Source organism: Bubalus bubalis, chromosome 12 (assembly GCF_019923935.1).
Source record: "Bubalus bubalis isolate 160015118507 breed Murrah chromosome 12, NDDB_SH_1, whole genome shotgun sequence".
NCBI classification, from domain to species: Eukaryota; Metazoa; Chordata; class Mammalia; order Artiodactyla; family Bovidae; genus Bubalus; species Bubalus bubalis.
Genome location: NC_059168.1, coordinates 46,953,183 through 46,977,915, shown reverse-complemented (window position 1 = coordinate 46,977,915; position 24,733 = coordinate 46,953,183). Strand labels below are relative to the sequence as shown.

At 43.3% G+C, this 24,733-nt stretch overlaps 1 protein-coding gene across 1 annotated transcript in view; it reads right to left on the bottom strand.

Annotated features, from left to right (window-relative positions):
* Positions 1-18,160, bottom strand: part of EIF2AK3 (eukaryotic translation initiation factor 2 alpha kinase 3) — an 82,815-nt gene extending 64,655 nt beyond the window's left edge. The window contains exons 1-2 of the mRNA XM_006074737.4: positions 17,516-18,160; positions 220-349 (exon numbers count right to left, since the gene is read on the bottom strand). Of these exons, the coding sequence (XP_006074799.4) occupies positions 220-349; positions 17,516-17,832 (447 nt within the window). The 5' untranslated portion in view covers positions 17,833-18,160. The remainder of the gene's footprint in view (positions 1-219; positions 350-17,515) is intronic.
* Positions 18,161-24,733: the final 6,573 nt, after the last annotated feature.

Here is a 24,733-nt window from a genome sequence, read left to right as displayed (position 1 = left end):
ATAGGTGACATCATCCACCTCATTTTACAGAAGGGGGAACTGAGGGAAAGAAGAGCTAAGCAAATGCCTCCAGGGGACACAGCTTGCTAGAGATAGACACCCCCCACACCTAGGTGATCAGCTCCTGAGCCCCAGTCCTATAAGCAAATATCTACTAGTAATAGCAACAAGTGTTCATTTTAACTAAGGTTCCCTGTCAACACATAACAAAAGTCTCACCTCTGGTTTGCTAAGGCTGGATGACACCAAGGAACCAGACCCCACGTCCAAATCCCACTGCTTTTTCCCACGGTTCTCAGGATCCAAGGCAGCGATTCGGCCATCTAAAGTGCTGATGATCACTAATGATCTGTAAAATTCAAAACGAAAAGGACAGAGTTAAAAAGATACCAAAGGCATACACTTAAAAAGAAACCAGCCTCTCCCGGACTTCCCTGGTGGTCCAGTGGATAAGAATCTACCTGCCAGTGCAGGGGACATGGGTTTGATCTCCGGTCCAGGAAGATCCCACACGTCACGGTGCAAGTAAGTCCATGTGCCACAACTACTGAGCCCAAGCTCTAGAGTCTGTGCTCCACAACAAGAGAAGCCACCACAAGGAGAAGTCCATGCACCACAAGGAGAGAAAAGCCAAAGAGCAGCAACAAAGACCCAGTGCAGCCAATAAAGAATGAAAGAAAGAAACCAGCTTCTCCCCAGGGCTCTATCAGTAAGGGCCGGGAGCAGGGGTACATCCCCATGACACTTGTAGTCTTTCCATCTTGTCTTGAGCCCTCCAAGACAACCGCACTATGCCCTTTATCTGCTTGTGCCACTTATGAAAAGCCCCAGAATCCAAGGTCACTCCTCTTCCCCACACTCTAATCCCCACTTGGAACTCAACATACCCTGTTCTGTCCTTTACTCTTGTATTTCCCCAACTCCTGAAGCCTTCACCCTAAAACAGCCTCCCCTGAACGTCCACTCACCTTCTTGCTCTAAAAGAAACCTGAGGACACTCCTTCAGAAGCTATGAGAATTTTTTTTCTCCATCACCTTTACCAGGTCCAGTGATGGGATAAGTGTAGTCCTCGTACCGTACTACCATTTCTAGACTATTTTCTTTCCTTCCTCTCTAAAAACCCTCAGGATCAAATCATTCCATCCATTACTCCTCCTAATAATTGTCCTTTGATCTTTGGGTCGCTGGCTCCATTCCTTGGGAATTCTGGGCTCCTGGTTCATTGTCCCTATTAACACATTCTGTGGGTTTTCATGATCTGTCCACCTTGCCTCAGTCATTCCCATGAACAGACCCTAAGACCCTGTCATTACCTATCACAGCTTCTCTGTCCCACTGAAATTTTAAGCATCCAACCCCAAGCCACCAACTCCTCTTTTCAGCTCACCTCCTCTACTTCTCTGACCCCACCAGAATCTATTAGCTACTGATCCTACCACTGTTACCCTGAACTTCACTACCATTATGCCTTTACTTTTTCCTTATCCAGTTTTTCATTTTGGTTTTGGTTTTTTCCTTAAAGCCAAGATAGTTTTTATTTACTTGACTGCACCGGTCTTAGTTCTTGCATGAGGGATCTTTGCTGCCGAGTGTGTGATCTGGCTCTCTGACCAGGGATTGAACCCAGGACCCCTGCATTGGGAATGCTGACTCTTAACCACCAGACTGCCAGTGAAGTTCCTCTTATCCAGCTTATATTCCACATCTTTCATCTTAAGCACTTCCCTGCTCATGCCTTCAACTCCCTTTTTCCTCTCCTACACATCACACTGGACTAGCAGAACTCCAACCTGAGTTAAACTCTACTTTCTGCCTTTGCTCCATCTTGCATCTGTGCGGTTGAAGACAAACATAACCATGCTGACAGGTCTCACTTTTATTCATTTACCATCAACATCAAAAGGGCTACAAATGTTGTTCCACAATCATAATATGGTTCCTAGTCTATCCTCTCCCACTGTCCCAGGTTAACTATTTCATTCTGCCTTTGTCCTCAAACTTCCTATGCTACTTCTTCCAAGCTCATGCATCCGAGGGACTAGGCCTCCTAGATAGGTGTTTACCAATGAAAACAGAAATAATCAAGAGATCCCACCATCTCATCTCTCTGTGTATCAGTACTTGGACCCATGAAATCCCCCTCGCCTCCTAGTACTGCAAATGAATTGTCCACATTCCCATCCACTCCCAACACTTCCACTCAGGCAACAGGTCTTTCCCCATGCATATGTGAGGACTTATTCCTCAAAATCTCTCCTCTTGCTTTCCCATCAATTATTTCCCCTCTAACACGGCACTCCCCACCCCCAGCCATCAAACCTGCTACTATTTCTCCCAACTTAAAAACCAAACCAGATTACACATAATCATCAACTCTCCCTGCTCCAGCTTCCAATCCATTGCTTGCCCCACTTTGGAACAAAGCTCCTTGAAAGAGTTGTTGTGTAGTCTTAGTCTCCAAATCCTCTCCCCACTTCCTGTACTGAACTATTTCTAATCAAGTTTTTGCCTCTACCCCTCCATTGAAAAGGCTTTAATGGAACTCACCCATGCCTTTCACACTGACAAATCCCATTCACTTGACCATCCAGTAGCACGTGACCAGCCACTTCTCCTGCTCTCTATCAGCTACATTTTTCCCCCTAGTTTACTGGCACTTTTTAAAAAAATTGTAGCTGATTTACAGTATTGCGTTAGCTTCTGGTATACAGCAAAATGATTCAGTTACATATATCTATGTTCTTTTTCATATACTTCTTCTTTTTGCTTTATTATAGGATATTGAATGTAATTCCCTGTGTTACATCAAGAAGAACTAAAGAGCCTCTTAATGAAGGTGAAAGAGGAGAGTTAAAAATGCTGGCTTAAAACTCAACATTCAGAAAACTAAGATCATGGCATCCGGTCCCATCACTTCATGGCAAATAGATGGGGAAACAATGGAAACAGTGACAGACTATTTTTTTGGGCTCCAAAATCACTGCAGATGGTGACCGCAGCCATGAAATTGAAAGACACTTGCTCCTTGGAAGAAAAGCTAAGACTAACCTAGACAGCATATTAAAAAGCAGACATTACTTTGCCAACAAAGATCTGTATAGTCAGAGCTATGGTTTTTCCAGTAGTCATGTATGGATGTGAGAGTTGGACTATAAAGAAAGCTGAGCGCTGAAGAATTGATGCTTCTGAACTGTGGTGTTGGAGAAGACTCTCAAGAGTCCCTGGGACTGCAAGGAGACCAAACCAGTCAATCCTAAAGGAAATCAGTTCTGAATATTCATTGGAAGGACTGATGCTGAAGCTCCAATACTTTGGCCACCTGAATGTGAAGAGCCAACTCATTTGAAAAGACCCTGGTGCTGGGAAAGACTGAAGGCAAGAGGAGAAGGGGATGACAGAGGATGAGATGGCTGGATGGCATCACCAACTCAATGCACATGAGTTTGAGCAAGCTCCAGGAGATGGTGAAGTACAGGGAAGCCTGGCATGCTGCAGTTCATGGGGTTGCAAGGAGTCGGACAGAATTGAGCCACTGAACAACCCTGTGTTGTACAGTAGGATTCCATCCATGAACAGAGGAGCCTGGCGGGCCCCAGTACATGGGGTTGCAAAGAGTGGGACACCACTTAGTGAATAACACACACATTAGGACCTGGTTGTTGATCCTCCATCAGCCACCCTTCACACAGCTTCCAGGACACCATTCTCTCCTGATCATTTTTTCTCCATTCTAAGCTTCCTTTCTCAGTCTCGTTTCCTGGTTGCTCCTCATCTCTCCTATCTCCAAAAATATTCTCTACCTACACGTACTTTTCTTTAGTGCTCTCCTAGATTAAAATATCATCTATTCCTGGTGGCTTAGAAAGTAAAGAATCCACCTGCAATGCAGAAGATGTGGGTTTGACCCCTGGGTTGAGAAGATCCCCTGGAGAAGGAAATAGCAAACCACTCCAGTATTCTTGCCTGGAGAATCCCAGGGACAGAGGAGCCTGGTGGGCTGCCATCTATGGGGTCACACAGAGTCGGACACAACTGAAGCGACCTAGCAGCAGCAGCAACAATAATGACATACATCTGCAACTTCCAAATTTATATTTCTGGTTCCAGGCCCCTTCCCTGAACTCTGGGCAAACATATCTAACTGCCTGCCAGATTCGGACTGTGTAACAGGCTTCTCAGTGTCCACATACCTAAAATCAATATGCCCAGACTGATTCCCCCAATTCCTCAAACACATGGTGTGTAATTTTCCCTCAGATCTTTGCACCTGTTGTTCCTTCACATCCTGGAACATACACCCCAGATACATGACAAGCTCTCAATAAATATTTGTGGAATGAAAAGATGTGTTGAACAGTCCTTCTAGGAATTTGCTAGGTGTATTTGTCTACTTCTCAAAGATGATACAAATTCCAAGCATAGACAGTTATGTTCCTGGTTTGGATTATAAAATGCTACTTTTATCTATTCTACTTCATATACTATATATAGAAATTCAAAGTAAAGCTACAAGTTGACCAAGACAAACCAGTTTCAAAGTCTCCTCTGAAACCTTTCAAAGAAAATAAGACAAGCCAGTTCAAGTAAACTCCTTTGAAACCTTTCAGAGAACTTACTCATTTAGCAAATGAATAAATTTATCAAGTGAATAAAAGTGTCAATTTAATTTAGTTCCCTATCTATACCAAGGGAACATTTCATGCAAAGATGGGCTCAATAAAGGACAGACATGGTATGGACCTAACAGAAGCAGAAGATATTAAGAAGAGGTGGCAAGAATACACAGAAGAACTATACAAAAAAGATCTTCAAGACCAAGATAATCACAATGGTGTGATCACTCACCTAGACCCAGACATCCTGGAATGTGAAGTCAAGCGGGCCTTAGAAAGCATCACTACGAACAAAGCTAGTGGAGGTGATGGAATTCCAGTTGAGCTATTTCAAATCCTGAAAGATGATGCTGTGAAAGTGCTGCACTCAATATGCCAGCACATTTGGAAAACTCAGCAGTAGCCACAGGACTGGAAAAGGTCAGTTTTCATTCCAATCCCAAAGAAAGGCAATGCCAAAGAATGCTCAAACTACTGCACAATGGCACTCATCTCACATGCTAGTAAAGTAATGCTCAAAATTCTCCAAGCCAGGCTTCAGCAATACATGAATCATGAACTTCCAGATGTTCAAGCTGGTTTTAGGAAAGGTAGAGGAACTAGAGATCAAACTGCCAACATTCGCTGGATCATGGAAAAAGCAAGAGAGTTCCCGAAAAACATCTATTTCTGCTTTATTGACTATGCCAAAGCCTTTGACTGTGTGGATCACAATAAACTGTGGGAAATTCTGAAAGAGATGGGAATACCAGACCACCTGACCTGCCTCTTGAGAAACCTATATGCAGGTCAGGAAGCAACAGTTAGAACTGGACATGGAACGACAGACTGGTTCCAAATAGGAAAAGGAGTACGTCAAGGCTGTATATTGTCACCCTGCTTATTTAACTTCTATGCAGAGTACATCATGAGAAACACTGGGCTGGAAGAAGCACAAGCTGGAATCAAGGTTGCTGGGAGAAATATCAATAACCTCAGATATGCAGATGACACCACCCTTACGGCAGAAAGTGAAGAGGAACTAAAAAGCCTCTTGATAAACATGAAAGAGGAGAGTGAAAAAGTTGGCTTAAAGCTCAACATTCAGAAAATGAAGATCATGGCATCTGGTCCCATCACTTCATGGGAAATAGATGGGGAAACAGTGGAAGACTTTATTTTGGGGGGCTCCAAAATCACTGCAGATGGTGACTGCAGCCATGAAATTAAAAGACGCTTACTCCTTGGAAGGAAAAGTTATGACCAACCTAGATAGCATATTGAAAAGCAGAGACATAACTTTGCCAACAAAGGTCCGTCTAGTCAAGGCTATGGTTTTTCCAGTGGTCATGTATGGATGTGAGAGTTGGACTGTGAAGAAAGCTGAGCGCCAAAGAATTGATGCTTTTGAACTGTGGTGTTGGAGAAGACTCTTGAGAGTCCCTTGGACTGCAAGGAGATTCAGCCAGTCTGTTCTAAAGGAGATCAGTCCTGAGTGTTCTTTGGAAGGAATGATGCTACAGCTGAAACTCCAGTACTTTGGCCACCTCATGCAAAGAGTTGACTCATTGGAAAAGACTCTGATGCTGGGAGGGACTGGGGGCAGGAGGAGAAGGGGACGACAGAGGATGAGATGGCTGGATGGCATCACCAACTCAATGGATGTGGGTTTGGGTGAACTCTGGGAGTTGGTGATGGACAGGGAGGCCTGGCGTGCTGCAATTCATGGGGTCTCAAAGAGTTGGACACGACTGAGTGACTGAACTGAACTGAATTTATGAAAATAAGATTTTGCCATACTATGCTATGCTATGCTATGCTAAGTCACTTCAGTCGTGTCCGACTCTGTGCAACCCCATGGACAGCAGCCCACCAGGCTTCCCCGTCCCTGGGATTCTCCAGGCAAGAACACTGGAGTGGGTTGCCATTTCCTTCTCCAATGCATGAAAGTGAAAAGTGAAAGTGAAGTTGCTCAGTCATGTCCGACTCTTAGCTACCCCATGGACTGCAGCCTACTGTCCATGGGATTTTCCAAGCAAGGGTACTGGAGTGGGGTGCCATTAAGAAAAGGAACAACTGGACTTCCTTCCCCACACATTATCTTGCATTCTAAAGAGATCTACTGGGAGTTGGAGAAGAAGGATAAAGTAAGCCAAAAAATTATATCATAAGGAAAGGTATAAAAAATTCATACCTGACAAACCACCATGGGAAAGAAAATGAAAAATAATATACATATATGTATATATAATTGAGTATATTATATACTTACAATTGAGTGAGTCACTTTGCTGTATGGGTTCAATCTCTGGTCTGGGAAGAACCCAGATGCTGCAGAGCAACTAAGCCCATCTGTCGTAACTACTGAGTCCATGCTCTAGACCCTGCAAGCCATAGCTACTGAGCCTGTGTGCCACAAGTACTGAAGCCCGCGTGCCTAGAGCCCGGACTCCACAAGAAGAGAAGCCACGACAATGAGAGTCCAAAGCACTGCGGATGGCGAGCAACCCCCTGCTCACCACAACTAGAGAAAAGCCCAAGCAGCTACGAAGACAAGACAGCCAAGAATAAACATTTCTTTAAAAAAGACGCATATGTCTTACGTAAAGATTCTGCTTTTTAAAATAAACAAGATATTTTCAGAAAATAAGATATTTTCAGATGATGAATTGTATCTAGAGGGTATGTGTGAATTCAAGCAATAAGTGAAAGAAAGAAAAACATGCAGGCAGGAACAATTAAGTACATCACACTCTTAACTGGCTATTGATATTAGTATAATCAAATTCTTAGATCTGTATGGTGTATCCTTAATTCTTTTTAACTCCTCTTCATGGGAATAACAGAAATTTCCATAACAAGCCCTGTCAATTCTTCTTGCATGCTCAAGCATGTCCAACTCTTTGCGACCCCATGAAGTAGCCCACCAGGCTCCTCTGTCCATGGGATTTCCCAGGCAAGAATACTGGAATGGGTTGCCATTTCCTTCTCCAGGGGATCTTCCTGACCCAGGGATTGAACCTGTGCCTCCTGCATCTCCTGCACTGGCAGGTGGATTCTTTACCACTTGAGCCACCTGGGAAGCCCATGTCAGGTGCCCCCCCAAAAAATTCATTATCCCCACTGCTACAATTTATGGGCTCTGTCTTAAGCACATCACTGGAAGAGGGCTTTCCCTTCTGCTGCTGCTGGAAATAAGTAACAGCTGGAGGGCAAAAGATACTTAACAGTTGAGACGGTTACATCTTATCACATTCTTGGAGAGAGATGCTCTGAAATACTATTGGTTGAGAGCCACATGAGGGAGACAGACACTGCTGAAAAACAGTCCTCCAGCTGAATGCAGAACAACCAGAGGTCAAAATAAGATCCCCTTTCCTCAAAAACAAACAAACAAAACCCCAAAAAACAGGGAGAATCTAAGGCCATTTATCTCCCCATGATCCACTCTATTTGGCAGTGTCTATGAACGAGATGAAAAACTCTTTAACTTATTTAAAAATCAAAAGAACTACACAGGCAGCATTTCCAGGGGAAAGAATCAGAGCTTTGAAGTCAACCCTGTGTGCCCATCCCCACAGCCCTGCTGTTGTTCTGCTCATGGCTCCATTCAAATTGCTTTTTCATGGATAAAACAGGACGATTTCACCCAGCTCAGCATAACTCAAATTGACCTGATTACCAAAATAATCTGGAGTGCTTGTTAAAAACCAGTGAAGATTCAGAGGTTCCCTCTGCAGAGGGGTTTCAGAGATGGTGGCTTAACAAGTACCTGAAGTGTGTCTCAAGACCAGTCTGGCAAAGAGTGATTTACCTCAAAGGGCAATTGCCTGGGAGTAAAAAACAAATAAATAAGTAAATAATAATAATCCATTACCTGGATTAAGATGGCCTACTGATCAATGCTGTCAGCAAACTCTAGAAATTTCTCTCACTTACAGGCTGCTTCAGTTTACAAAGTCATTTGTTTGGGTGATTCAGCAGCAAGCACTTTGTCTCACTCATAGTGTGATTCTTCAAAGCCCCTTTCAAGAAAGGTTTGCAATGACCTCTCTTGAGGCCAGGTCTCCTCCCCTCATCAGGTTTGTCCCTCCAGCGGTAGCTGGAACACAGTGCATGTGCTCATTCAGTCATGTCCAACTCTTTACAACCCTATGGACTATAGCCCACTAGACTCCATTGTCCATGGTACCTCCCAGGCAAGAATACTGGAGTGGGTTGCCATGCCCTCCTCCAGGGGATCTTTCCAACCCAGGAATTGAACCTGTGTCTCCTACGTCTCCTGCATCAGCAGGCAGATTCTTTACCATTGAGCCACCAGGGAAGCCCTTAGTTGGAACACTGGCTGTCTCCCATTCTAGACCAGTTCTTGCCCCCATCCTCACCTGCCATCCTGACAGTTTTCAATCTCCAAAATGTAGGCCGAGGAGTTCTAGTTTTATCCAAAGTCCGTCACTTACTGTATGTGTAATCTGACAGCTCCCTAAACTAATGTAGTATTTACAGTTCATCCCTCTCCCAACCCCAGTTCAGCATTTTCAGCAGGGTATCACCACAATGCATTCAGAAAGCTTCCCTTCTCTCCCCAGGCTTTCTGCATCCACCCTATCACTGAACATCTATATCAGAAACGAAACCTGCCTCCTCCCTCACCCTCTGCATTTCAACAACAGTCGTGTACTCCTGATCTGTTTTTCAAGCTTCCTTTAAATCTTTTCATTCTTCTTCAGTCCCAGTGCCCTTGTTCTATGACATTAGAACATCTTAAAAAGACGTCCAGCCTACAAACCAAAAATAAACAACACCCCCCAAAAAAAAGACTTAAAAAGAAAATTAACAGAAAACAAAACCCAAAACAAACAAACAAAAAAAGACTTCCTGCTTCTGGTTCTTCCTTCCTCTGGTTTCTTCCTTCCTCTACTCTTCTGACAGTTTTGTTTCTATAACTGAGATCTGATCAACTTCCAAAGCTCCCTGTGCCCAATGAATAAAGGCCACACTGCTTGGTATCATGCATAATCTGGCATTACCTAGGTTTCTAACTCTTTGAACAAAGTTCCTTTGTTAACTTGGCTCATATCTTTTTCTTTATTTTTCTGTTGTCTCATGTCTTAAATGATTTCATATGTCCCCCAAATATCACTTCTAATGAATTTTCCTATCTTTAGAGAAACTATTTAAGTACTAATCACAATATTCAAGACTTTTGGAAAGAAAGAGCTGATATTACTAATTAAGTCTGGTATTTAGTTCCACTGCAAAACCGAGAAAACTTGACTTTTTAATTAGCCTTTTCCTCAGTGAATGGCCAATCTCCCTTAGGTTATTTGGAAAACATAGAACCAATCTCCTGGCTCCCCCACAAGCAAGTACATAAGGGTCCCGGAGCCCTGGTTTGGCAACCACAGCTTTGAGCCTGTGCTCACATCATCCCAGCAGCTGAGATCTTCCTTGACACTTCATGTTCAAGGGCCCGCTCAGTTGATGTCTCCGTTCTCTTCGCTCTCAAACTCCTCTTATGTCATCATCATCCATCTCAGTATAGTTAATTCTTTAACACTTGTAGCTCCCTCTCAGGCCTGGACTCAAGGACAGTCCATGTATCCATCCCCAGCACCCAATAGTGTGGAGCTCCTAATAAGATGCAGTAAATGTTCGTTGGATGAATAAATTTTGCTGGGGCAGATACTACTATTCACATAAAACAAAAAAGGAGCTGAGAAAGATGTGAGAAGATGCGACTTGGCTAAGGTCATGCACCTAAAAGAGATTTTGGACAGAACTGTGAAGTATAAATTTCGGGGTTTTTTTTAACTCTAATTCAACTATTCTGTTAACTATATGTCTACATAAGTGGCAACTCCTATATTACTATAAGGTGCAGCTTTTATTCCCCCCAGAAATCTCATCAAAATGTCACACATCCTGTTACTGCTCTGATTATGCCCTTAACTGAGCAGAAATGCTCTTAGGCCACAGTGAATACCAATTTTAAAAAAGTTTGTTTGCTCCGACTTCCATCACCCAGAATCCCTGCCTATTTATAATTAAGTTTATCAGAGTCTGATAAGTAAATGCTGAATTCTTTCATACAGGAACTTTGCCTGAATAATTTTCCCATTTGAAACAGAAGTAGGTGACAGTAGAAAGTTCTATCGAATGAATGGTTTCTATGTTAACAACTGCTTATTTTAAAATTGCATATTTCCTTTCATAGGAAAAAAAAACAGTCCCAAAATTAAAAATGTGATTGGGTTAAATCTGCTTTTTTTTTTTTTTATGTAACAAAGAATCCTCTGCCTAAAATATATGCTCTCACTCAAGGAAGCATATATTCTTGTTGAAAAACAAATGTATTAATTGGACTTTACTTCGTAGTCCTCACCTACTAAGTAAATGTTCAGATCAAACTTCCTTTATTTAAACCTGTCACAAGACTAGTCATGCCCCGAATACAAACAAATATAGTGCCAAAAATTACCAACTATATAACTCTGACATATCAGCTAAGCCTTACAGAAATCCAGTCTAAGTTGTCAATAGCATAAACCAAGTGAGAGCAGCAGATATCCATTTCCAATTAGAATTAAACATTTTCAAAGCACTTTGTCTGCTTTATTCTATGAAATCTTTTAAATAAAATGGTTATTGACAAATAGAACAGCGTGGAAAACATTAAAACAATGTTTTTTAAACTTTTTCTTTTGTATTAGGGTATAGCCCATTAACTGGAGGAGGAAATGGCAACCCACTCCAGTATTCTTGCTGGAGAATCCCATGGACAAAGGAGCCTGGCAGGCTACAGTCCAAAGGGTCGCAGAGTCCAACGTGGCTGAAGTAATTTAGCACACAGCCAATTAACAATAGTGTGTTAGTTTTAGGTGAACCGTGAAGGCACTCAGACATCCATATACATGTATCCATTCTCCTACAAACTCCCCATCCAGGCTGCCACATAACACTGAACAGAGTTCCATGTGCTATACAGTAGGTCCTTGTTGCTTATCCATTTTAAATATAGCAGTGTGTACATGCCCATCCCAAATTCCCTAACTACCCCTTCCCCCCAGGCAACCATAATAAGTTTGTTCTCTTAAGTCTGTAAGTCTCTTTCTGAAAAACTTAAAAAAAAAATTTCCCCCTCTCACACTTAGTTCTAAAATCTACCAGCTTTACTTCCTGCATTTTAAAATGTTTTGTAATAGAAGTATACAATCAGCTCCTATCTTACCAAAAAAAAAAAAAAAAAAACCTCGATGGAGTTTCCAGACAGTATTTATGGAATGAAGGACCATGTGGAAGCCACAGCTTACAGCAGGTGATAAAGACAGGTCACCTTCTGCACCCAGGAGTGTGAATACAGAACAGTTTCCTCTACCCTGTCAATCTCAAAGCCAGAGTCCAGATGTCAATTACACTAAAAAGACAATTATAGACAGGAAGGATAATCTATTGTTTACCAAGTATATTTACTTTGGCTTATAGCCTGCCTTGAAAGTTATGCACAAATTCTTCTTTCAGTGTGATTCTTAATCAACTTTAAAAGTCTGGGGTCTTATGGTTGCTGAGGGGACAGGATAGTTAGGGAGTTTGGGATGGACATGTACATAGTCCTATATTTTAAATGGCAAGCAACAAGGACCTACTGTATAGTACATGGAACTCTGCTCAGTATTATGCGGCAGCTGGATGGGAGGGGAGTTTGGGGGCGAATGGATACATGGTATCTATGATAAGGTTCCTTTGCTGTACACCTGAAACTGTCACAACATTATTAATGGACCAGACCCCAATACAAATTAAAAAGTTTTAAATAAGTGAAAAAAAAAAAAGTCTGGGGTCAGAAAAGTGAACAGATAACTGAGTTTCCTTTCAACTCTGTATCCTGTAATTCTATTATTCAACAGTCATTTTAGTTGAAAAAAAAAAGGCTTGATTATGAATTTGAAAATCTAAGGAAGACTAGATTTCTAAACCATTGATTCAGATCAGATCAGCTTGTAAAGGATAGAGAGGAGAAAGAAATAAAGAGGAATTAAATCATCTTATATTTGGGAAGTGTTTTCCTGTTTCAACTCATTAAATCCAAAAATTCCAGTTTACAGATGCACAAATTAAAGAAACATGAGAGATGAAATGAATGTCAAATGTAGTGATTCTTTTGTTAGAGGGGAATCAGAGGCAAAAGGAACATAATACTTTAAAAATTGGTGTGATAGCTAAAACTAGTGCTTTACAACTTCCAAGGTTGTCAGATGTCAATCTGAGGATGCTCAACCCATCACAAGAATGCCAAACGACATCTTGCAGTTTGCTTTTTGTGCTGAAGTCAGAAAACTGGTAACTCATCATTTAACGCCAACATGCATGCACACAAAACTGAACAGTGAGGTGAGATTTTGACTTTCTTCCCAACACTCTGAAATGACCGTCTCATTTAAATTTCAACTAAATGTAATATTTACCAGAAGAACCGCTGACAACAAGACTGCTACAGAAAAACAAGTTCATTTTAGCTACTTTTTAAAGGGAAAAAAAAATAGTTTATTCACTCATTTACATGCCTGAGATGCAGAGTAAGCATCCAGATTGAAAATTCCATCACAAGAAAATAAAAACTCCATCAAGAGAAAAAAAAAAAGAATGAGCAAGTTGCATTCTGCTTCTTGGGAGACAAAATACAACCTGTAAAAACAAAGATCTCAATTTCCCACCTCCTACTTTTAAAAGTTTTGCAAAGACTATGGCTCTTCACAGTTATCTGCAATAAATGCTTGGTTAATCCAAATTTGTTCCCCTAATCTTCCTTCTTTAAATAAACAGGATATTGGTTTATTATTATAGAACTGATATTCTCTTTTTTTTTTCCACTTTTTTCTGTAGCGCACTTAAAAAAAGTCTTTTACAAACTACATATTTATCTCTTGCTGATTCTACCAATTTACTTACTCAAGGTTTCTCAAACTTTCCATACTATCTTAAGCTACTAGGCAGACACCTAAACCCCAGCCCATATTATCCTAACCGATTCTGTTTGCCAAATATCTCTTATTCTCTGGCAGGCAAAACTCCTCTCTTTTCACTCTTTTTCTTTCTGAGAAAGAAGCAGTTCTGCTTGCCAACTACCTTCGCCTCCTCTCCTATTCCTTTCTTTTCCAACCTGTCTATATAAGCTCGCACTCTCTGAATATATAAAGAAGATCAGCAATCCCAACAGGTTTAACAGTGAGGGACTGAGGAAGTGGGGCCAAAAAGGATGAATCTTTTCTTTGGGGGTTGTGGGGAGCAGGGAGCTGTGTAGCGTGGCTTAAAGGATCTCAGTTCCCCAGCCAGGCACTGAACCTATGCCCCCAGCAATGGAAGCTCAGAGTCCTAACCACTGAACCACTAGGGAATTCCCAAAAATGATGACTCTTTAACCCCTTCTCTAAGTATGCTTGCTTGCTTGGTAAGTCACTTCAGTCATCCAATTCTTTGCAACCCTATGGACTGTAGTCTGCGAGGCTCCTCTGTCCATGGGATTTTCCAGGCAAGAATACTAGAGTGGGTTGTCACTCCTGACCCAGGGATTGAACCCTCTCTTACATCCACCTGCGTTGGCAGGCAGGATCTTTACCACTACCTTCATCTTCTCAGTCCTCACCCTATGCCTCCTGTACAACCTGGCCAGCTGTACCTGTCTCCTTTGCCAACTTATCTCTCTAAAACATAAAGGGCATTTCCTGAAGTTTTTATCACAAGCTCCTCTTTGCACAGTTTCAACCATTTACCCTGACATCTCTCCACCTGCAGGCACTGTTCCTACTTAATGTCTCCCTCTAGACTTCCTGCCAGCACTGCCAAGTCACCATGTCCAACACCAACCCAGTTACCTTTTCCTCTCTGCTCCCCTTAATCTTGCCACTTTCCACCTGTGCTCTATTCCCTAGCCATCCCATCTGCATCTTTAGCTGGTGGTGCCAAGAGAGGAGGAATCAATTTATTTGCCAAGAACCAAGGTTCCACCTGCAATCTCTCAACTCTACCCACTCTGTTCTCTCTCAACTCTACCCACTCTGTTCTCTATCCACTGGACAGTGTACCTCTCATGGGCACTGCTATAACATGCTCCTTTTGGTTTCCACACCTCAAGTTTTTTTACTGTACACAGTAATGCCGGAGAAATAGTCCCTAAGCACAAACTTAGATAACTTAGATCAGGCCTGGCATTTGAGATACTCTACACAACACTTCTCAAACTGTAGTGCGTGAGGGACTTTCCTGATGGTTTAGTGGTTAAGACTCCTCACTTTCATTGCAGGGGGTACGGGTTTGATCCCTGGTTGGGGAACTAAGGGAGCTTCCCAGGTAGCGTTAGCGGTAAAGAACCCACCTACCAATGCAGGTAGACGTAACAACACAGGTTTGATTCCTGGGTTGGGAAGATCCCCTGAGGAGAAAATGGCAACTCCCTCCAGTGTTCTGGCCTGGAGAATCCCATGGAAAGAGGAGCCTGGCAGGCTACAGTACACAGGATCACAGAGTCAGACACGACTGAAGTGACTTAGCATGCATCCATTCAGGGAACTAAGATCCTACATGCCAAGGAGTGCAGCCAAAAACAAACAAACTGCAGTGTGCATGTGAATTGCATGCTGATCTTCTTAAAATGCAGATACTCATTCAGTGGGTCTCAGCGGTACCTGATTCTGGATTTCTAACATTTCCAGGTGATGATGATGTTACTAGCATATGGCTGTATATGGCTGCATGGCTGCAACCTATTTTTCTAGGCTTATCGTCTACCCCTCCCTGCCCAGCACATATGTATGTATGTTTGTAACTCTTTCGTACCTACAGGTCACTCACATGCACACATACACACAGATGCATACAAACAAAAATAATGGGTGTGTGTATGCACTCAGTCGTGTCCAGCTCTTTGAGGCCCTGCGGACTGCAGCCTATCAGGCTTCTCTCTCCGTGGAAATTTTCCAGGCAAAAATACTGGAGTGGGTTGCCATGCCCTCCTCCAGGGGATCTTCCGGACCCAGGGATCAAACCCGAGTCTCTTGCATCTCCTGCACTGGCAGGCATTTTCTTTACCACTAGCACCACCTGGGAAGCCCTCCCTAAACACACAGCTTCTGTGCCCCTCGTTGTTTCCTCAAGTCCAGCCTCTGCTCACCACATTTCTACCCACTTTTGAGGAAGCAACTCATTCTGCCAGAGTGTTTTCTTGTCTTCTTTCCCACCTCACCCCAGTACCACTCACTGAACACCACAAGAAACATGGGACACTGATAGCACTTAATTTGCATGGCTTCTGCCCTGTAATGTCATTACGGGTCATCTTATTTAATCCTCACCGCTGGACTGCACCTCTTGCTGGAGCACAGGGGCTATCTGCCTAACCTCTGTAACCCCAGGGCATCATGGGAGGGCCTTTTAAGCACCAATAAATACCTGCTCCAGTGGATCTGTATTTTAGGAAAAATGAAACATACTACTCTACTTCATGTAACTCACTTTGGGCAAGTGCTTCAGAAGTTTAAGATAAATAAAAACATTCTTTCTGGATAGCTAGCTAATTCATTAGCAAAACCTCTGAAAATTCTGTCAAATGTTTGGCATTTTAAAATCATCTAAATATAAACATTCAAAGGGTGTTTCTAAAATTTTAGTACTTCCCAGGTGATGCTAGTGGTAAAGAACCCACCTACTAAGGTGGGTTCAATCACTGGGTCGGGAAGATCCCCTGGAGGAGGGTATGGCAACCCACTCCAGTATTCTTGCCTGGAGAATGCCATGGACAGAGGAGCCTGCCGAGCTACCGTCCACAGGGTCGCAGAGTCTGACACGACTGAAGAGACTTAGAGCCCTCACCCAGGCATATAGATCAAAGCGCTGATATTTAACTGAAAAATTAAAACTAATTTGTCATAATCTAGTCATTACTACACTTAAACTTAAAATACTTTCTAATCCAGTAACCCTCTCTGGTTTAATTTACCTAATGCTGCTGTTATCATTCCATCCATTAAATGAGATCTCACTTGCTCCTCGGGTGTGCTAAAGTTAGTCATCTGCGAAATAATTTACCATTAAAATGCCTCACATGTGCCCAGCCATGAAAAGTGCTTTAAAACATGTATTTTGAAGAAACGTTTTTAAGGAGATGAAACAACTCAACCAAAACAGCCCTATATTAAATGTTTATATACTAAACCCTCTAAGTATCAAAGAACTGCCGAAATTCAAACAAACAAAACCATAGCTTCAAGAATTGTCTGCAGTGCGTATTAAATGTGCAGATTCCAGTTTCTTAAGCTGAGGAAGTCTAATCCAGTCAATCTGGAATGGGACTTAGAAATCTGTACAGTCAACCAGCATCCCCGGGCGGTTCTAATGCAGGTGTTCCACAGATCTCAATTAGAGAAATACTGACCTCAACCCTGGTGCGTGGCACTACAGGGATGTATTTAAAGAAAAATGTTGAAATCTCTTTATGAAGTTCTTTCCCCAAACAGCTGTCACACTAGCACAGACATAAGGTAATTCATTAATAAAAAAACAAAAAACAAAAAACGATGAGGGGTGCTGTAAGTTGATTGGGGTAGGAGTAAAGCTCGAAAGCAATGAAAGAAAGTAACGTTTCTTTCCCACTTCTCACTCCGTTCTCCTAGCATCCTCCAGGTACCTTCGAGGATGCTGCTCGCACCAGGGAACTACAACTGGGCGCCAGGGAGCAGAGTGAGGCCCTTCTCTGGTCCAGGGGATGGGCAGGCGGCCCCGCTCTCTCCCCCAGGTCATCAGTGGTCCTCTGCCAGCTAGAAGTCGCGGCGGAGGGGGGACGGCGGCCCCCGGAACCTCCGCGGCGCACGCGCATAAACAAGTCGCCTCCAGGGGTCAGCGATCCCGGTGCTCTACCCGCGCCCCTTACCTGCCGCACGGCCGAATATCGGGCTCCTCTTCCGGCTCCGGCTCCGGCTCCGGCTCCCGCGCCTCCTGCTCGCCTGCAGCCGCCGGCAGCGCCTCGGAGTCCTCCACCGTCACTTCGGCCGCAATCACGGCGCCCGTCGCCGGCACCCGCGTAGCCGAGGTGGGAGCTGCCGCGGCCCCAAGGCCGAACGCCGCCTCCGCTGTCGGTGCGAGGAGGTCAGAGGTGCGCCGCGCGGCCACTGTCCCCGCCACGAGCCCCAGCAGCAGCGGCAGTAGCAGCGTCCGTGCCAGCGACCCCGGGCCGGTGGCGCGCTCCATCAGCGGCCCGCCCCGCGAGCCGGCATGGAGGTGTAGCCGCCGGCGCCCGCCTCTCCCGCAGTTCAGAATCCCCGACTAAGGCGAGAACGCTCTAGGGACTCCGCCGCCGCCTAGATGGTCAGGAAGTCCAGCAGCTTTCCCTCGGCCACGTCTTAGCCCGGCCTCCGCCAGCGCCACCTGAGTGACAGCCTCCTCTGGACATCGCCCATTGAGCGAGCTTTCCGCGCATCTGCTCGCTGATTGGCTGCAGACTCTGCCATTCTGGGTACCGACGCTAGTCTTGTTGGAGCAGGTGGGCTCTCCCGGGTTGTCAACAGCATAGCTGCCAATCAAATTGTATTGCCTTTGGCCCGAGGCCCGCCCTCTTCCGGACGCGCTTACCAATGAGAAACGACTCTCCAGGCAGTATTTTTACCTGATTGGTTGATTTGGCAGTACCCAGAACACCATTCCCCAGAGAAGATTGGCCATTGTGCTGATTGGCCTCGCCCCTCAAAGCGAGGCGCTAGAGAATACTTGAAGATCATTGGTGAAAGCGGATGTCCCTCAAAAGTCTGAGATAATTTCTTCTTGATTGGTTGGAAGCAGCACTTACTACGTGGCGGATTCTGACTGCGGAGAGGACAGTCCCAAGTGAAAGGAAGAGTGAAAGGCGAGTCCCTGGTGGTGGGGAGGCGGCCGATTTTCAAGGAGTTACCGCTGTAAAGCCTGGTCCGTTTGGAAAGCCAAAAGAAGAGCAGGAAAAATAAGTGACCGCACAAAACATGTAGTTCCTGAAGGTGAAAGGGGTAACGTGAGTTGGGTAGAAGATCCAGCCACTGGGCTGGGAATTACGGCCTGTTTAAAGATGCTGATTTCTTCGGTGACCTACAGCAATCTAGTCTATCCGACACGCCCCTTCCTTGTTAGAAAGGAGAAGGAGCACAGGCCTGGTGCACTTACGTCATTTGTCTGCAGTCACATAAGTAGTTATTTACAGAACCATGACTTTTCATCCAAGCCTTCTGATCTTGGTCTGCCATGCTTTGTAGTTCATTAACAGGGCAAGAAAGAGATAAAACCACAAAAGGCCAAACTGGAGATTTGAATGTTTGGCCAAGGCATAAGAACTTTTCATGCAGCGGTTCCGGACACCCTGAAGATTCCTGACCAGATGAGTGAAGTGATAAGAGTTGTGGTTTAGAAACCACCCAACTGCTGTGAATTCCTCAGCAGTGTTTTCAAAAGAGCATTAAAGATGAGACCAGTTGTGTGGCTATATGTGAGAGGCTATGTCCCCATCAAAATTTTGAAGATCTTATTTTTTTTAAGCTACTGGCATACAGACATGCTCTTAATTTCTTTAGTCCAAAAGCAAAACCCTCCACTTCCCTTTCCACAGTCAACCATATTTCATAGTTGCTCAATACAGGAAGAACTCTAAAGTGTCTTCGATTCCTCTCGTCCCCTTGTCAAACACACTACTTTTGTTGCCACAACTCCACCAAACTGCTCATGCTGTGGCCGCCATTGCTAAATTCAAAAGATGATTCTCCATCTTCATTTTATCATCTATATAATAAACCCAGACAGAGGATGAAGTGGTTGGATGGCATCACTGATTCAATGGAAATGAACTTGGGCAAACTCTGGGTGATGGTGAGGGACAGGGAGGCCTGAACTGCTGCAGTCCATGGAGTTGCAAAGAGTCAGAGAGGACTTGGCAACGGAACAAACAACAATAGCTAACCCAGTACATCAGTCTTTCATGTATAAAACACTTCACTGGTTTTCCAGCTTCCACGTGGGCCAAATCATAGCCCTCATTACCACCTCATTTTAACTTAATCTCCTCCTTAAAAGATTTCTCTCCAAATAAGGTTACATTCGGGGGGTACTAGGATCAGGACTTAAACGCATGAATATCAAAGGAGACACAATTCAGCCTGTAACACCCAGATACTCATGGGACTAGTTCTCTCATTTCTTTCAGGGCTCTGTTACCTTCCCAGTAAAGCCTCTCCGGACCCTTTTTAAAATTGAACCCCCCACCCCACCTCAATTCCTAAACTACTCCCCTGCTTTTATTTTTCTCTTTAATAAAATCTTTTTGGTTCAGTCACTCAGTCCTGTCTGATTCTTTGGGACCCCATGGACTGCAGTACATCAGGCTTCCCTGTCCATTATCTCCCAAGTTTGTTCAAACTCATGTTCATTGAGTCAATGATGCTATAATTTGCATATTTATTGTCTATCTCCCTCCACGCGTACATAAATTCCATTAGCATTTACACATTGATATGTTCAAAGAGCCTAAAACAATGCAAAGTATTTAGTAAGTGTTTAATAAATATTTGTTAAATAAGTGAAAATCTGAGGACAGAGCAAAATGGATAAATGGAAGAGATTGTAGTTGCTGTAGATAGAAGGGAGTGATTAAGGAAGCAAGAACCCAGAGTATCTGGAGAAAACAGAGACTGTTGTGCCTTCCATGTTGAAAGTAGAGATTAGAAAGTACCCCAAAAAGAAATTATTTTGAAATGAGAAAATAGATGAGAGAGCTCAAACTAGTTAATCACTTTCTACTCAACTAAACAGATCAGATCTCCTAAGTGAGAGAATATAAGAGATAATATGAGGAAAGTGTCAGAAAATTAACGTGAGATGAGAAATGATTGTTGACTACTTGTAATGCCCATTTGAAATTGCCCTGTGCTATGTGCCTAGTCATGTCCAACTCTTGGTGACCCCATGGACAGTAGCCCTCCAGGTTTCTCTGTCCATGGCATTTTCCGGGCAAGAATACTGGAGAAGGGTTGCCATTTTCTTCTCCATGGGATCTTCCATACCTAGGGATCGGCCTGCATCTCTTGCGTATCCTGCATTGGCAAGCAGATCCTTTACCACCAAGCCACCTGGGAAGTCTGCATTTGAAATTAGCTTGTGTATATATTTTAGTGGATTTAGTCTTCATAGATCTGTGACTTTTTCAAAAGATGATCATGGCTTGAACAATAACAATCTGAGCTAATGAATCAGAAATCTGCTTGCCATTTGTAAATTATGTGGAAGGTTTTTATTATTGTTATTATTCATTTACTATGCAGGGAGGACCATATGTCCACCTGTATGTAATGGGAATAAAGATGTGAACAAAATAGGCCTGGTCCCTGCCCTTCTGAAGCTTAACAATTATCTAGTTAGGGAGACAGACACTATTTTAGTAATATATTTATATTATTAAAATCAAGATAAGTGCTATGATGGAAAGGGAACAGGCAGGAGAGCACAGTGGTTGAAAATGTTAGGAGAGTCAAGCTTTATACTCAAGGAAAAAAACATGCAAGAAGTTCCATTTTGGAAAAAGAAGATAAGTCCTGAGTCATGGTCAGCTGAATGGGATAAAAAATTACTGGAAGGGAAAAGAGTATGTGCCAGTTTTAACAGCTTGCAGAGTCACAGTGACTACACAGTAGCTCTGGAATCTGAATCAGTGAGACCGGCTGGGGCCTTGGACTCTTTAATGCAGTGCTGCAATGCTTGACCTGGGCATATCTCTCCTCGAGCGGCAAAATATAAAGAAACTGTATGAGATTAAAAATAACTACATGCATGTGCATGCATGTACAGTTGGGGCAAATTCTGGCCCCCAAAATACAAAGAGACCAAAAAACCCAACTGTCACTTTTGAAGAGCCTGGAGCAAAAACAAGGTTGATCCCTGCGTTGGGAAGATCCCCTGGAAGAGGAAATGGCAACCAACTCTAGTATTCTTGCCTGGGAAATCCCATGGACAGAGGAGCCTGGTGGGCTACAGTCCATGGGGTCACACAAGAGTTGGACATGACTTAGCGACTAGACAATAGCAAAACTAAAATAAGTAACAATAGTACAAGAGGTGTGTGCTTAGTGTGTCCTGTCTCTTTGCTACCAGTCAAGAATACTGGAATGGGTTGCCATTTCCTCCTCCAGGGGATCTTCCTGACCCAAGGATCAAACCATCATCTTCTATGACTCCTATATTGACAGATTCTTTTACCACTGAGCCACTGGGGAAGCCCACAGCTTGAAAGGTGGGAGTAGGTAAATGCAGTGAAAGCAGCCTAAAACTGAACTTCCCAGGTGGTTCAGTGGTGGAAAATCTAAGTGCCAGTGCAGGGGACACGGATTTGCAATCCCTGGTCTGGGAAGATTCCACATGTTCCACAGCAACTAAGCCTGTGCACCACAACTACTGAAGCCTGAGCACCCTAGAGCCCGTGCATAAGATAAGCCACTGCAACAAGAAATTCACACACAGCAAATAGAGTAGTCCCTGCTCTCTGCAACTCAAGAAAGCCCTAGTACAGCAATGAAGACCCAGCACAGCCAAAAATAAACAAATAAAATTTTTTAATAAGCAGTCAAACATCTTTGCATTATCTGGGAAAATAAAGTACTAACTTAGTTATACTGTATTAGGTCAAGGATGCATGTTATAGTCTTAGGGTAATCACTTAAAGAATGATATTAATACAAAGGTGGTATAACTAATAGGAGGAAATGTAATAATAAAAATCTGTGATTTATTCAAAGTGGGCAAAAAAAGAGGAAAAAGAGGACAAGAAACAGGTGGGACAGGTAGAGATTAACAACAGTAAGTGGTAGCTATAAATGCCAGTATATCAGTATTGACATTAAGCATGTATGGCATAAGAACTGTTATAATACAAAGCTTATCTGCCTGGATAAAAGATAAGAGACATATCTGTAAGGTGTACATGCAGAAGTTATATATGCAAACAATAGCAAAAAGAAATCTGATGTAATCATAATTAGATCTGGAACAGTTAATTTTTAAAATGACTTTAACATTTTAAAAATAGATTCTACTTTTTTATTGTATGATGATTTTATTTTTTTATTGGAATATAATCGCTTTACAATGTTGTGCTAGTTTCTGTTGTTCAACATCATGAATCAACCATGCTGCTGCTGCTTCTGCTGCTAAGTCGCTTCAGTCGTGTCCGACTCTGTGCGACCCCATAGACGGCAGCCCACCAGGCTCCCCTGTCCCTGGGATTCTCCAGGCAAGAACACTGGAGTGGGTTGCCATTTCCTTCTCCAATGCATGAAAGTGAAAAGTGAAAGTGAAGTTGCTCAGTCATGTCCGACTCTTAGCGACCCCATGGACTGCAGCCTACCAGGCTCCTCCATCCATGGGATTTTCCAGGCAAGAGTACTGGAGTGGATTGCCATTGCCTTCTCCGAGTATACCTATATCCCCTCCCTCCTGAGCCTCCCTCCCACTCTCCCAATTCCACCCTCTAGGTCATCACAGAGCACTGAGCTGAACTCCCTGTGCTATGCAAGGGAGTTGCTTCCCACTGGTTATCTATTTTACTCATGGTAGTGTATATGTTGGAGAGGGCAATGGCACCCCACTCCAGTACTCTTGCCTGGAAAATCCCATGGACAGAGAAGCTTGGTAGGCTCCAGTCCATGGAGTCGCTAAGAGTCGGGCACAACTGAGTGACTTCACTTTCACTTTTCACTTTCATGCATTGGAGAAGGAAATAGAAACCCACTCCAGTATTCTTGCCTGGAGAATCCCAGGGACAGAGGAGCCTAGTGGGCTGCCGTCTATGGGGTCGCACAGAGTTGGACACGACTGAAGCAACTTAGCAGTAGCAGTGTATATGTGTCAATGCTACTCTCTCAGTTCATCCCCACCTCCTTCCCCCACTGTGTTGAAAAATCTGTTCTCTACATCTGTGCCTCTATTTCTGTCCTTCAAGTAGGTTCATCAGTACCATTTTTCTAGATTCCATACATATGCGTTGATATGAAATATTTATTTTTCTCTTTCTGGCTTACTTCACTCCAAATAATAGGTTCTAGATTCATCTACCTCATTAGAACTGACTCAAATTGATTCTTTTTTATGGCTGCGTAATATTCCATTATATATATGTACCACATCTTCTTTATCCATTTATCTGTCAGTGGACATCTAGGTTGCTTCCATGTCCTGGCTATCGTAAATAGCAGTACCCTGAGCATCAGTGAACATGGGGGCATTTGTGTCTTTTTGAATTATGGTTTTCTCAGGGTATATGCCCAGGAGTGGGACTGATGGGTCATGTGGTGTTCTACATTTAGGTTTTTAAGGACCCTCTTTACTGTTCTCCACAGTGGCTGTACCAATTTACACCCCTACCAACAGAGTAGGAGGGTTCCCTTTTCTCCACACTGTCTCCATCATTTATTGTTTGTAGATTTTTTGATGATGGCTATTCTGGCTGGTATGAAGTGATACCTCACTGTGGTTTTGACTTACACTTCTCTAATGATTAGTGATGTTGAGCATCTTTTCATGTGCCTCTTGGCCATCTGTATGTCTTTGGAGAAATGTCTGTTTACGTCAGACAAAAAGATTAATCTCCAAAATGTGATAACAACTTATGGAGCTCAATAGCAAAAAACAAAACAAAACAAAACACAAACAATCCAATCAAAAAATGGGTGGCAGACCTAAATAGACTGTACTTTTTAAGAGTAGTTTAGGACTTCCCTGGTGGTCCAATGGTTAAGACTTCACTTTCCAATGCAGGGGGTGCAGGTTCGATCCCTAGTCAGGGAGTTAGGATCCCATATGCCTCCTGGTGGAAAAATAAAAAACCAGAAAACAGGAACAATATTGTAACAAATTTAGTAAAGACTTTAAAAATGGTGCACATCAAAAAAGCAATCTTAAAAAACAAAAGAGTAGATTTTAGGTTTATAGCAAAATTGAGCAGGAAGTACAGAGTTCCCATATACCTCCTCTCCCCACATACCCACAGCTACCCCCAGTAGCAAAGTCCACCCCCACCAGGGTGGTACATTCGCTACAATCAATGAACCTGAGTTGATACATCATTATCATCCAGTGCATTTATCCC